Raw genomic sequence first — 14,813 nt, 5'->3', positions numbered from 1 at the left:
GAACTTGTTTAGATAGAGTGCGAGGCATCGAGGGGGCTGCGAGCTGGGAGTGGACTAACTGGCCCCAGCCACAAACATTAAAAAAACCGAAAAAAAAGTAATGAAGGAATCTTTGAACATGGCAGCGATTTAAATGCGCGCAATGCAATCACTCAAATTGGCCAAAGCGCCGGAACGTGCAGATGGCAGCCGCACGAATGGCTGAATTACATGAAATATTTTAATCCGAAGCGGGACAGAGCGAGGGGAGCGGCCGAGGGATGCGGCGAGTGGCAGAGGCAGAGGCAGAGAGTTGCAGTTAAGTGCATCCATCAGCGTGTATTTAGTATTTAATAAATACGGAAGCGAGAACACGACTCGAACACGATTCAGGCAACGGACGGCCTTTTTGACGCATACGAGCGAGCGAACAGTCCTTGCCAATAGTATGCACACACACAAAGAGAGAATGAGTGAGAGATAGAGAGAGACACTCAGTCTTGATGCTGCCAAAGAGCTATTTTAATTTATTTAAATTTTCTAGCCGCTCATATTACCAACAGCAATTTACAGACACTCCAGCTTAGAAGCAGGACAGACAGACATCCTTTTGGCCAAAGCGAGGCGAGTCAAGGCGAGGCGAGGCGAGGCGCGTTGCGGCGTACACGACTCTTGCTGCGGCAGCCCGTTCGCGACTTTGGCCAAAGAAAAGTGAACATCCATTAGTTGTGCTAATGATGCGCAACCCACTTTGCCGCGTTCCACGCCAGCCAGCAGGCAATACATGGCTGGCCAGCAGCACCTTCTACTTGGCTGGCTCGCCTGCCCAGCTGTATCCTGTGCTCTCCTCATTTCTGAGCTGGGCATGTGGAATTAGTTTGCGATTCCGCAACGCATTTGGCTCGCTGGTTAGTTAGCTCTCCTTGCCCCCCTCTCGCGCTCCGTGTGATTGGCTAATGCAAAGCCGAAGTGGCTAAAACGAGCCACGCACTGGGAAGTGCATTAGCTTATAAAAAACACCGACAAAAATATATATGGTAATAAATAAACATATATCTCGCTGAAATCTCTTAAAAAAAAACTTAAATGCATTTATTTTTTATTTTTTAATTATTGTATTTTAATATTGCATTTTAATTTTGCTTCAACTGTTTTCGAGCTTTGTTAAGTTAGAAAATAGATTTGTATTGGATTTTATTCTCATATTTTCTCAAAGATATGCCTGGAAATATAGAACAAATAAAAACAAAAATGATTACATATTGGATAATTTCAGATTTGTTGCTAAGTCTTAGATATAAGAGTGAATGTTCTCAGAGATATACCTGAAAATATAGAAAAATTAAACGGGACTTGGAATTTCTAGTGCAATAATATCCATTCGTTTCGCTCTCACCATCAATTGATTCAAATACAGCTCATAGGGTATATGGCCGCTAATCGGATCTATGGCCACTGGCCACATTTCATCCATTTCCTCCTGAGTAAACGGCTCGCCCTCCTCCATCATCAGCTTGCCAAAGTACTCCTTGGTCAGGTAGCCCTTGTTCTCCAAGTCCAACGTCTTGAAAGCTTCTAGTATTTTCTCTGGCGGCGCTGGCTCCATTCTAATCAAATATAATTCAGCTTCTTTAATTGTCTAATTTATACTTCTGTTGCCGTCAAACTGACTTGCGCTCCATGAGCAATTGCGAGACGTGTGGCAAGAATTTGGTCAAGTGCACCACGCCGCTCGTCTCCTCCGTTTCGGTTGCCGAGATCACCTCGTTGACCTCCTGCTCGGTGGGCACGCAGCCCAGCAGCCTCAGCACTGTGCCCACCTCTCGCACATCGATGAGCTTATCGCCATGATGATCAAACACGCAGAATGCATCCGAGATGCGCTTCTCCAAATCGTTGTTAACTGGCAAATTTTATTCATTTAATTATTTCATTTCCATTTCATTTAGTTGTCGCACTTACAGTCCAAGTCCATTGCTCGAAATGCGCTCACTGAAAGTAGCTTGTTGAAAATTTCGTTTTGTTGAATCAATATATCAATGAAAAGTTGCTAGGCGATTGTTGAGTGAGCGGGAGAGAGAGGGAGAGAGAGAGATGGGTTGTTTTTAACAGGCAACAAGTGCATTATTGGATGGGGATTTCATGGCCAAAGAAATTGATTCACTCAAAGAGCGTATGCTACGCATTCGGTTCGATTAAGCAACAAGATAGTTGGCCAAAGTTGCAACAACAACAACAACAAGAACAACAACAAACTACTTTATTCACGCTAATGCGTGTCGTGTACAACACGCTTCAAGCCACTTGAGCTGTGCGCACTTGCGTCCAAGTTTTTGCAGCAGCAACACGTACACACACACACACACACACTCACACACACATGCATGCATGTAGAGGGCTCTTACTAGCTCGGCTTGGCTTTGGCTACTGCCATAAACACTAAAAGTGTTCGTCATTTACTGTTCCAGATCCAATTAACCATTTTGATGCATTTGCTTCCATTAAGTTTTTGCCCCTCTCTCTCTCTCACTCTCTGTTTGTCTACCTATCTCGCCTGCTGGCTAGTTTGTAGACCCTTTTTTTTGCCTGGGTCTTGGCCTGCCTTTTGTAATTTTGCAGCCAGACTTACAACGTGATCGGAAGTTTGTCTTAGCCAGCGTCGACGTGTCCGTGACTTCGAACACTGCCCGAGAGTGTTCGTGTGTTGTTGCTGTTGTTGCTGCTGCTGTTGCATCTTGCAAAGTACTTTGTAAATGTTGGCATGATTTAAGTCAAGCTCTTAGTCTCTTTATACTGACATTTACTCTAAGTTTGTCTATTAGCCATGCGATTAAAATTTAAATTGAAGCCGAAGAGCAGCAACAGCCGCAGACAAGCGCCTGTCCGCCTGTCCTTCCGACCCGTGTCCCGCTTCTTGTGCATTTTTTCTTTCACCTGCCACGCCCAGTTTTCAGAGCGCACCTCAACACTTCCGCTGGCCATCAGATTGCTACACTCTGAGCACTCTGTGCTCATCTGTCAATTTCGACACCTGCCACAGACAGGATGGCAAATTGTCAGACTCTTCCTGTGGGCCTTCATTATGCTGCGGTATTTAAAGGCCGGGCGTGCCAAAGCGCTGCCATTTGCTCAAGAGGCGAATGGGGTATATTTTTTATTTCAATTGATATTCACCATACCTTAGATTCAGGTGGTTATCCTGCAAACGAAAGACTATAAAATAAAATAATTATGCAACAAATGATAACTAGATATACCTAAAATGTACTTAAATGTACATTTACTTTTGAGGCTCTGTAGATAAACTAAATAATTGTAAATTCTGTTTTTTAAATATGTATTTTCTATCTCTCTCTTTCTTATATTGTTTATTATATAGATATTTTGTTTATAGATCACTTAAACTAGATATTACCAACCTTTCCGTTGGCTGCGGCCATCACACGATCAAGAAACGATTCGAAAGTTGTCTGAATGTGATTTTTTGGTATTTTACAATTTAATTTTTCTTTTGCGCATTAAGAAAGTTTTTATTTTTAAATATTGAAGATAGCTACTAATATATATATTTTCATTTCTAAACTCAGTAGCTGAGAGCCGCAGCTAAATGGACTATTCTCTGTTATTCAACTCACTTGCGTTTGCAAACACTCTAAAAGCCAGATTGCCCTTGAGCAAGAGGCAAGAGGCAAGAGTCAATTATGAGATTTAAGTAGAATGCTTTTGCATATACATCTGGCATTATATATGTATATGTGAAGGACTAGATCCATTCAAATCTGTTGCCCTTTTATAATACAGCCGCAGACACAATCGCATCGTTTCATTAATACACAATTTATAAATACTTCTATACCACTTGAATTGCTCCTTCTGTATATATATATGTGTGTGTGTGTGTGTAAATGTGGCAATTAAATGGAATTTAATAAACAAAAACATGCAAATAATGAGCGCTACCTTTCACAGCAGCAGCCCTCAAATCTAAGAAGCAAACAAATATACAGAAATCGTTTGAAAGAGTTGGCCCAGAAACTTTTGTTGAATTAATTAGAGTAAAAATGGGTCTGCCGCACCGACAGGCTGACAGACAGACAGATAAACAGCAGCTGCCGATTGTAAACGACTTGGTTAAGAGAGGGGAAGAGAAAAAATTGAATTCAATTCAAAGGCAAATGATATGAAAGAATTGATTAATAATCATAGCGAAAACCACAAAAGAGCTCCCCATGAATGAGCCTCAAAACTGAGCCACAGACTGTGACTGTGACTGTGACTGTGGCTCGAGACTGAGATGCCGAGCTGAGCTGGGGCTGGCTACTGGCCATGCCTGATGCGGCGCACTCTCGTTTCGATTCGATTCCAGCCTCAGCTTTAGCCAAGGCCAATTGCTCGGCCACAGTTGTAAAGCCTGGGCGCAACAGCTAGCTACACATGCTACAGCAGTTGCTGCTCGTTGTTGTTGTTCTTGTTGGCATTATGATTACTGTTGTTGTTGTTGCTGCTGCTGCTGCTGCTGCTGCTGTGCTCCACATTCTCTGACAACTGGCGTCCAGTCATGTTTTGTTGGCACTGGGCAGCCGAGCCGCCTCGACTCGACTCGACTCGACTCGACTCAACTCGACTTGACTTTGATTCAATTTCCATATGAAAACATCGATTTGCGTTTGGCTCCGGCTCTGCGCCCGCGTCGCCGTAATCAAAGTGTTGTTTATGGAACACGTCCGGCGTGTTGTTGTTGTTGTTGCTGGCATCGCTCGCTCGCTAAAAATTGCTCAGGGCAACAATTGCGCGCCTCGTCTGAAAAATATGTGGCCAGCGATAACTTTTGCCCGCTGCACAGCACGAAAAGAATTTCTATTTACATACAACAACTATGCTTTATAATTTAAAAGATGTTTGTGACGATGTATTTTTATTTTATATTTCTATAATTAAAAAAAAAATAAATAAATAGAAATAAACACAAATAAATGAAATAAATAAATTAAGGCATAATTTTGGTAAATTTTATGTACAAATTGTAAGCGACCAAACCTCTGTTTAATTATTTGTGAAGATATATGAGCTTATATTTATTCAAATTATGAAATAATTAAATATTAATAAGAATGCAAAAAAAAAAAAATGGTGATAATAATAATAATAAAAAAATAAATATAATAAAATAAAACACAAAAATATTTACATTTATTATAAAAAGTTATGCTTCATGGTTAAGGCTATATTTATTTTATCTCATATGTCATATACAATTAATACATTAAATATATTTTGAATAAATAATGTCATTAAAAAGTTAAAACAAATATTTTGTATAGATCGATTTTTCAAATAATCTAAATTATTTATAGATAATTTAATAAACAAATTCAAAATTAGAACCAACATTTTTTGCTGTGCAGCTGTGGAGAGAATAAGATAGACAGCAAGAGTCAGTGATAGCGTGTGAGAGAGAGAGAGAGAGAGAGAGAGAGAGAGAGAGAGAGAGAGAGAGAGAGAGAGAGATATTATACACACACACACACAATTGCACACGTAGCCGGGGCTAGTTATGATTGAGTTCTAATGAGTTGAGAAAAATGTATCAAGGAAAACCAGTTCCCGGAATCGCAATTAGATAAGTGGGTTTCATGCCTCCAGCCGGCGAACTACAAGCAAGCGCAACAAGCGAAACCAACAATTGTCCTCATAGCAGCTTCCAGCCAGTCAGCCAGCTCTCAACATGGCCCAACATCAACAGCAACAGCCACAGCCACAGCCAAAGCAGCTTTGTTGTCAGTCAGGAAATGGAAATTGTTTTCCATTGGAATGGACAACGGGCCATCAGCGAGGCTTTTCCTATAATAAGGCGTTAAAATTTATTTCGCAATTTAATTTATTGTGTTCTCTTTGCAAGAATATACACAGAGCTGCAACAATTACCATGCATGTGGGGAACTCGTTCAACTGGTTGAGAGAGCTTCGGCGAAAATTTGCAAACCTGACGATATGCAAGGCGACAGCATCAGGTGTAGCAAAAATGTTGGCAAATTTGAGACAATTGTCAAATTGCCGGTTCGACTAGAATAATAATATGATAGAGCAATGGTGCTTAACAATTATTTCGTTGGAAGAGTAAGTGCTTCATCTCGTTATAAATATACACTTATTTATATAGATGTACATAGAAAAGTACCGATTCATTGTTTTTTTGTGGACTCCTTCTCTTTTTCAACCCGATTCCGTGCTGGTCATTAGCTAGCCATCAGAAGAAAGGCCTTTAAGCAATTTTGTGCACTAGTTTACGTTCGATTAATAGGCGTAAAATATTAATGCGCTGAACACGCCTGGTAGCTGCTGCGAGTTAAAGCAGAAACCCAAAAGCGAAAGGTCAGTCTGAGTACAAAATGTATATACATATACACACATACATATATGTACATACATATATGGCTACACCGATTTCGACTGCTCTTTAAAGTTAATTGGCCGGCGTTCGCGTTCGCGTTCCGCCCGCCCGCCTCTCGGCCTTACTTTCTAGCTATCAAAGGGCCTACGCCCTAATGTGCGTGCCTTTCCAATCACAAAGTCCACGTTGAGAGCTGACGGTGCAGGCCCCATCATTAGGCCAATTTATACTAATGATATTTCTGAGCGCTGAGAACTTTTTAGTTATTTGTGTTTATTTTCATATTTCGTGTGCCTGGCCCAAGCCAAAAAGCATTTCGCATGCATGTGATAATGAATTTGGCGGCGCTTTGATTTTTGAACTTTTGTGTTTTGGGGTACGTACATATATTTGCCTGGGACAGCCAACAAGATAATAAATCAATAATTATTGCCAAATAATGCACAATGTAAGCTGGCCAACTGCAGCCAGGCAGCAGGGCAACGGGGCCACGAGGTAGGCAGAAAGATAAATTACAACGCCGCGTTGCAGGCGTATGACTTAATTTGCCAATTTGAACGCCAAAGGCTAAAAGCGTACTTGTTCTTTGGCCAAAAAAGGCCAAACAGCTGCTTGCCGGCTTTAAACGTCAATTTCCGTGCCAACAACAACAACAACAACAACAACGACAACGACAATAAAGCAAACAACGACCGTTGTCTTATTAAGGCCCAAACGCGTGCCCCAGCTTCGGTCTCTCAATAATAAGAAACCGTGCTGCGGCCCAATAAGAATTCTATTATATTCATGCCACACAATGTGATTAACTTGTTGACCCTGTGTCCAGTGCAGACAATGTCGAGCGGATTTCGAACGTTTCAAACAGAAATGATCGAACCGAAAGCTAAAGCTAAAGCAAAAGGTAAAATCGGATCGCCATCTACAAATGCACTTCCGTGCGCAGCGGTTAAGATTTGAGTTTTATGCAAACACAGCGAAAAAATGGCATTCGTTAGGCGTTGCTAATAATTGAATAGGCCCACTCGGAGGTCCACAAATATCTATACATACATACATATATAGGCATACGTATATAAGCGAATGAGAGCGTTGTGCAAATGAGTGCCGTCGACTGCAAAATACCCTCTGTTCCTGGGCAGGAAAGGAAATAGAATAATACCCATATGGGTAAATGTGATAAACCTCTCAAATTTCAAATATGTAGAGAATATAGATGATTATGTCATATTTAGAGAGCTGTAACATGATACAGAAAGATATGAGTATATATATATTTTTTCTGTACTAGATAATTGATGGTAAATATTTATTTGTATAGTGTGGATTCTATTGTAGGTAAATATTTGATTATTCGCCCCGTTGACTAACTTCAAACTCTTCAAACTCCTTTACACAATAACAAGCAAAGCCAATATACCCGTTTCAGTTCGCATTCGGGTACAATAAAAACTCAATCAAACCACAAAGCAGCTGAAACGAAGGAGCTGCTGCCACCGCTGACGGCGACGCACAGGAATGCAACAACTGAGCGCTCAAACTGGGCACCTGCATGTGCCCAAAAGGCGGCTCTGACTTCGGTTTTTTAGCGAACACAGTGGCTTGAAGCCAATGAAAGTTTTATTTACTGTATTTTCCAACATATTGCTAAAAAACTTCACTGAAAATATCAAGTTTAATATGTAAAAGAGATCAGATTGTATTTGAAATTTTATTGCTCAGAATCAACTCTGGACGTAACATAAATAGAATAAATTCGGAATTTAATAAGACTTTTTCACAAGAGGTAATAAATATTGACTTATAAACAATTATTAAAATTATTAAATATTTTATATTTAATATTTGTATTTCATATTTTGTATTTTTTTATTTTTCCTTTAATATTTTTTTATTTTATATCTTATATGTTGTATATTTTGTATTTTATAACTCTAATTCATAATCAAATTTCTTCTCCAATAAATTGTTAAATTAATTTTTAAAATTTTTAAGAAAGGCGCTTCAAATAGTTAAAAAATTTTCTCATCTTGATTTGATAATATTGTATTTCCAATCAGTGTGCGTGGCTGTCGTTCGAACATGTTAATTTTTGCCTTCAGCTTTCGCTGCTGATTTGCTGGCAATTCATAGAAAATTTACTTGACATTGCAATTGGGCAAAATGAAATGAAATTTGTATTTCTTCGACTAGCATTCACACACACACACACACACCGTAATCTATATATATACTGAAAAAAAAGAATAACATTGGCGGAAAGTTGATTTTGGTTTAGCATGACAATCACTCGGCTTGCGCTGCCTTGGGTTGGTTCAAAATGCTTGGCCCGGGTCTTTATGCTGCAAGGCACACGCCCACCGAAATTCATAGTTAGAGCCGCTTTAACCGTTACTCGCAGCCACAACTGATTCATGACTTAATCACCGGCAATCGGTAGCCGCAGCAGCAACAGCAGCAGCAGCAGCAACCAGCGTCTAAAAAGTTCCCCTCAAGTTTGGCTGCACCCAAAAAAAAAATTGAAATCAGAAAGAAGTAGAAAAAAACGACTCTATCAACAGAGTCGAGTGAGTGGCTTGTGCCGTCGGCAAGCGAGCCACTTGGTGGGTTGCTCTTGATGTGCTGCCTTGGCAATTGATTGTTTGCTCTATAACTGCAGGACTTTCGCATTGCAGAAACCAAAACATACGACATACTTGTCCGATTCGTGCCAGTGCACGCTGTGCATTATGTGTTGATCCAAAGATTTTCACTTTTGTTCAGCATCCGTTGAGGCGGCCAATGGCAGCTTCCATAAGCCATAAACAAGCTGCTAGAGATAGCCGATACATGCACAGGTCCCAGTGTGCGTGTGTCTGTATGTGTGCCGAGATCAGTTAGCTGAGATCTGCCAGAGAGTTATAAAAGTGTAAATAAGGTAATTAGTGCTTCCGGGCATAATCACACACGACCTGACGTTGACGTTGACGTCGCTCAACTCTGGAGCTGTAGTTGTTGCGGTTGTTGCCGTTGTGATTGTTGTTGCTCGCTCTTCATACATGTATGTGCGTCTCGTGTTGTTCGTTGAGTAGCTAACGAACTGACGCTTGGCCAGCGAGCAGCAGCTGTGATCTCTAATCAAATGTGAGCGACTTGAGAAATACCCATAACTTAATAAATGCTTACATATGCTTATTCTCATAAACAGCTTCTGCTGAGAAGGAAGCTCAGTCTAGGTTTGAAGATCTCAAGTTGGTGTTGAATTAATATCTGTTCTGAAATCTGAAATCAGTTCCTGCATGCTGCTCTTACAGCCAATACGCCTTGCTTTTATGCATTCTCAGTGAGCCACAGGGTATAACAACATTGTTCGAGCTTGCCAATGGAGGAAGCCGCAGCGCTGGCAATTGCTGATAAGCTATAAAAACAAACAGTAGAAGCATTCGCCACATCCAAAGCCAATGCCCCAAGTCTAACAGCTAAGAAACACACTCGCACACATACGTGAGAACAAATTTAACATAAGTAAATATTGCAGTAAATACGTTGCGAATCGCATTTATTTCATCCCATTGCTCGACTTCATTTTAATGGACTTTAATTAAATAATTGAATACAAATATTTTAAACTTTTCAAAAAATAATTTATTTTAATAAAATAGTTTAGATTCCATTATTACAGCTCGAACTGTAATTCAACAACAATATATTATTAGTAAATTCAAAGTATGCTTAATGGGAATAATAATTTTATTTGGAGTTTTTTTTTATATTATTACTTTATTTTGACTTAAAATTGGTTAGATTAACGAACTTTTTTTTTCAGTTTTCAACATTTTTTTCTTTTTTAATCAAAATCTGGTTTCAGATCTACGTTAATTATATAAAATGCCTTCTGAATTGCTATTTAGATTCACAAAAAGCTTGATGAGCTATCACAGTCGTCAAGCTCTTTCTCTAACTTCCTGTTTTTATCAGTGAGATTATTTATGTTAATAGTTAATGAATCTACAGTTGAGCTCATTTTATTGCTGAGGTCAAGTAAACTTTTTTCACAAGATTTTAGAGCCTGTTCTGTGTCAACATTTGTGTTCTTCAATGCAAGTTTATTTTCTAATATTGCATTTACTTTTTCTAAATTTACCAACTCATTTTTACATTTCTTAGAGTTTTCATTCAGTTCACTTATTTGCTTTTCGCTTAAACTAAGAGCTTTCGAGTTCTCCTCCTGTTGTTTCTCAAAATCAGCAATTTTCTTATTATTATCCGAGTTCGATAATTCACATTTTGCAATTTCGTTATTTTTTTCATATAAATTATTCTGTAAACCATTTAGATTTGTTCGTAAGATCGAGTTTTCTGTCTCCTTTTGATTTAGACTTTCTTTTAATTTTTTTATTTCTGTTTTTAGTTCAATTACACTTTGAATAAGCTTGCCAAATTCTTTTTTCATTTTTGTATTTGAACCAAGGTCTTCGGTAACAGTTTTATTTTCTAGCTCCACGATCTTCTTATCTTTAAGCTCTATTTCTTTGTTGATTTTTGCAAAATATTCCATCATAGGCTTAACAATTCGATATGCATAGGCCCCACACTTTGCATCCATTTCGTCACTTGATTTGCAAAACTGAAGAAAGTCGATTATTTCCAAAATATTTATGTATATTTATCAATATTAATATAAACTTCACTTCAATGTACGCACCGTCGTAATATCGATTGCGTTTGCCGATTTTATTGACAAATTCATTGACAAAATAGCTATCAAAGCCACAAACACTTTCTGATTTGTTATCATTTTGCTTAAGCAAAAGGAAAATATTTATTCTGTATTGTTTAAGCTTGTGATTCGGATTGACACCTAAATACAGTGTCTTTCATTTAAATATGACACAGAAGCTTTAAAATGTTATCAAACTAAATGGCCTTGTCTATTGCACACGTATGTATGTATAAAGTTGCGAAGGTCTCCGACAGACACTGACATGATCAACGCGCTTATCTCCTGTTATAAAAATTATTATTATTTTCTTTTTTTTTTGCTGTGCGCATTCTTTTGTATACCCGATCAGATTGAAAGTATTTTTTGCATTTCATTCATTTCTTTATGTCATAATCACATTTTGAAAGAAAGATTAGGAAGGGCCATCTACAAGAAAACTTGTTCAACAAATATGTAGTTCCCATAACATAGCGCGTACGATTGCAATTGCGATTAATGCCAAGTCTATGTCGATGTGCTCTGAGAATGTTATCAAACGAAATTTCATTGTCTACTTTGGAATAATTCAGAGATTCTTGGAAATATAAGGCAAAGGTTGCAGACCATCGAGTATTACTTGCCTCGTGCTTATCTCTTGTTATTCCCTTTCGTTGTCTCAATATGTGCATAATAGAAAATCGGGGTATAGGAGTGATATGTGAATGTATGCAACAGGCAGAAGAAGGTGTGGCCTTGGATGCAAATAGAAGCTGATAACGACTGGTATATTAGGTACATATATATATATATATATATATATATATATGTATATATATATATCTTTCCAGAGTACAGAGTATCTTTTTGTCGAACAGTATCGAAAATGTATTACAATTTAGTTCATTTTTTGTTCAAGCCCTATATAATATATTTTTTGTGTATACATACATATGTATATATATTTATGTAAATACATATGTATATACATACATATATAGTTCTGCATCTGTTTTTCACCAATCAATAACTACTGTTAACTGTTCATTGTATTCAGGTGGACATTAAAACTCTGATAATTTGATGGATTAGTTGTTGCCTTCGAGTGGCATGTAGCCAGCCCCACCTACCTAATGTTATATATATGTATATATGTATATATATATAATATTTGATGACTTGATTAACATCACACTGAAATTTCACAGCTGCTTGTTTCTCCCTTTATTTTAATTTTTTTTGCTCATCCTCTGTTGTGGCAAGAGTGCAGAACCTATGCCACGCGGTTCCAGCGGCAAATCAAAGCAGCCAATTAGCACAAAATTTGTGTTTGGACGAGACGTGTTTATACGTATGTATATATACTCATTTGAGTGTGAAATTCAATCAGTGTGCGACCAGAGCAGGTTAGACTCTTTTCAAATTCATTTTTTCCTCCCCCCCTTTGTTGTTGTATTTGAAATTGTTTATTAATTTTGATGGCAAATATATTTGCTTAATTAGCATTTGGCCATAATTTTGTTGAGCCAATTTGTTGTTGCTTAGACGCAATGCCAAAAAACAACCAGATTTGTATTTCTGTCCATTTCATTAGCTGGCCTTGCGTAATTTATGTGCATCTGGAGACTGGAAACAGTTTCCGCCCGCATGCCTTACAAATATTCTTTGGCGGTCGCAGCCGACTGCATAATACTCTCTCACACACTACAAAATAAAATGGGCGTATTTATATGTGATCTATATAGGATAGGCTTGACGGTAAAACTGCCTAATTTAATGTCATACACACATTATTTTGTGTAAAAAAGAATTACAAACATTGCTTGAAAGAAATATTTTATTTTCGATTTTTGAAAAAGGAAACAAATTGAAAAATTTATAAAGCTATTTACAATACATATTTTAATATTTATATATATTAATACTACATATTATTCTATTACAATTTTTATTTTAATCAATGGCGGAGCTTGCTTAAATTTTATATTTATTTAGTAATATGTATATTATTATTACATATACACATATACATATGTTATCAGATTTTTATATATTTTCGATTGTTGGGCTGGCTTACATTGATTATTGATTGAATTTAATACATTAATATTACATACATATACTTGTGTATTGGGATGTTTATTTTATAGGGTATATGGCTTGTTGAGCTCGTTTTAAATTCGATGCTCTTGCTGTTTTAATTGTGTGTTGACTCTGCCATTTCGTGTGTCGCTTTGACCGTTCAAAGTCCCATAAATCTGCAGCTTTATCTCTGGCCCGAGATCTTCGTCAAGCTGAGCATTTGTGTTGATTCTCATAATATGCTAATTACAAATTGTTTATACCTTATTTATACCTTTGTTGCTGTTGCTGTTGTTGCTGTTGACTTTTCGTTTGGTTTTTGGCTTCGTCGTCTGAGGCTGACTGACGAGCGCCGCTTCAGCTGCTGCTCAATTAAACAATATCGACATCTAGTTTTGTACAAATTAACATAAGATTTGTGGCTGGCCGGCGATGAGGTAACAAATTACGTACAAGCATTTATCATGTTATTGCCGTGATTCGAGCCCCAAATAAATATAAATATTGCTTCGATAGATTTTTATTTAAATATTTCAGATAAACCACCCAAGTTTTTTGTTTGCGGCTGCAGTGCATACCCGAAAGCCAACTGCCAAATGACAGTTTCTAATGTCAAGCAATATCTCTTATCCAAATGATCATCAATATGCATACACACATACACATGCATAGAAATGTGTAGATGTGTATCGATATTGACTTCATGTTTATTTGACACTTTTGTTTTAACCGAATTTCGCACAGTTACCTTTGTCTCCTTGTCGTGTCTTGCAAATTGTTAAATGTTTTTGGTTTAATTAAATTGATTTATGGCGGCTGCTGAAACGCATTTGCATACTGCAAGTGTCGTTCGGCTCACACGACAGTTCAATGCATGTCGACTAAAAGACTTCGATTAGCGATTACTTAAAACTAGGCCTTTGATAGACATTTACTTACTGTCATAGCATTTGAATGCCTATTTTATTCCACAGCTGCTTTGACATTCTACATACTTGACTCAAGCACACTAATCTACATACATCCACTTTGCTAAGGCTGAAGCGAATCCAGAATATGTCATCTTCCAACTTATCTATTTAATAACTTAATACTGCTTCGTTATACTGACATATTTTCTTGTCTTTGTAACTGAATTATTGATAGTGAAAATGGTGTGTTTTGTACTGTTAATATGATGACATTACATTATTACTACTAATAATATTGAATTTGGAATTTTAAGCAATTTATGAATATATCAATTGAAAGAAGAAAATTATTATGAAAGTTATAATATTTCTGTATAAATATAAAATGGAAATATGGAAAAATTATTAGCTATTACAATTATTATGTATATTATTGTTTATTACAATTAATATGGTCGTAATATAATGAACTGAGTATTGATAATATAATTATTCAAATTGAACAACTGGAAGATCTAGAGATTAATAAACTTATATTAACCACGTCTTCGTGTTCGTCTTTTCACCTTGCTGTTTAACTGTCTTCTTACTGAACTGCTGTTGTCATCCTGTTGAGACTAGGATGCCACATCGCTTATATAATATAGAAGTATGTGAATTGCAGCTATACTCGTATTATTGAGAAATCTTTTCTAAATTTAAACTTTTTCTATGATATCAATTCAAACTATTCAAACTATAGCTATTTACTGGACATATGTACAAATGTATATAG

General features: G+C 37.3%; 1 protein-coding gene across 1 annotated transcript; it reads right to left on the bottom strand.

Annotated features, from left to right (window-relative positions):
• Nucleotides 1–1,202: 1,202 nt before the first annotated feature.
• LOC108652872 (dynein regulatory complex protein 8) lies at nucleotides 1,203–2,067 on the bottom strand. Its single transcript, XM_089261916.1, has 4 exons — nucleotides 1,942–2,067; nucleotides 1,651–1,882; nucleotides 1,376–1,586; nucleotides 1,203–1,304 (listed from the first exon to the last, which is right to left on the bottom strand). Exons 1-4 carry the CDS (start codon nucleotides 1,952–1,954, stop codon nucleotides 1,293–1,295), a joined length of 468 nt encoding a protein of 155 aa, XP_089118042.1. The 5' UTR covers nucleotides 1,955–2,067; the 3' UTR covers nucleotides 1,203–1,292.
• Between the last annotated feature and the right edge of the window lie 12,746 nt (nucleotides 2,068–14,813).

This window comes from Drosophila navojoa, chromosome 5 (assembly GCF_054131105.1).
Source record: "Drosophila navojoa isolate 15081-1374.11 chromosome 5, UAZ_NAV_1.0, whole genome shotgun sequence".
Classification (NCBI taxonomy): Eukaryota; Metazoa; Arthropoda; class Insecta; order Diptera; family Drosophilidae; genus Drosophila; species Drosophila navojoa.
This window is presented reverse-complemented; position numbering and strand designations above follow the sequence as displayed.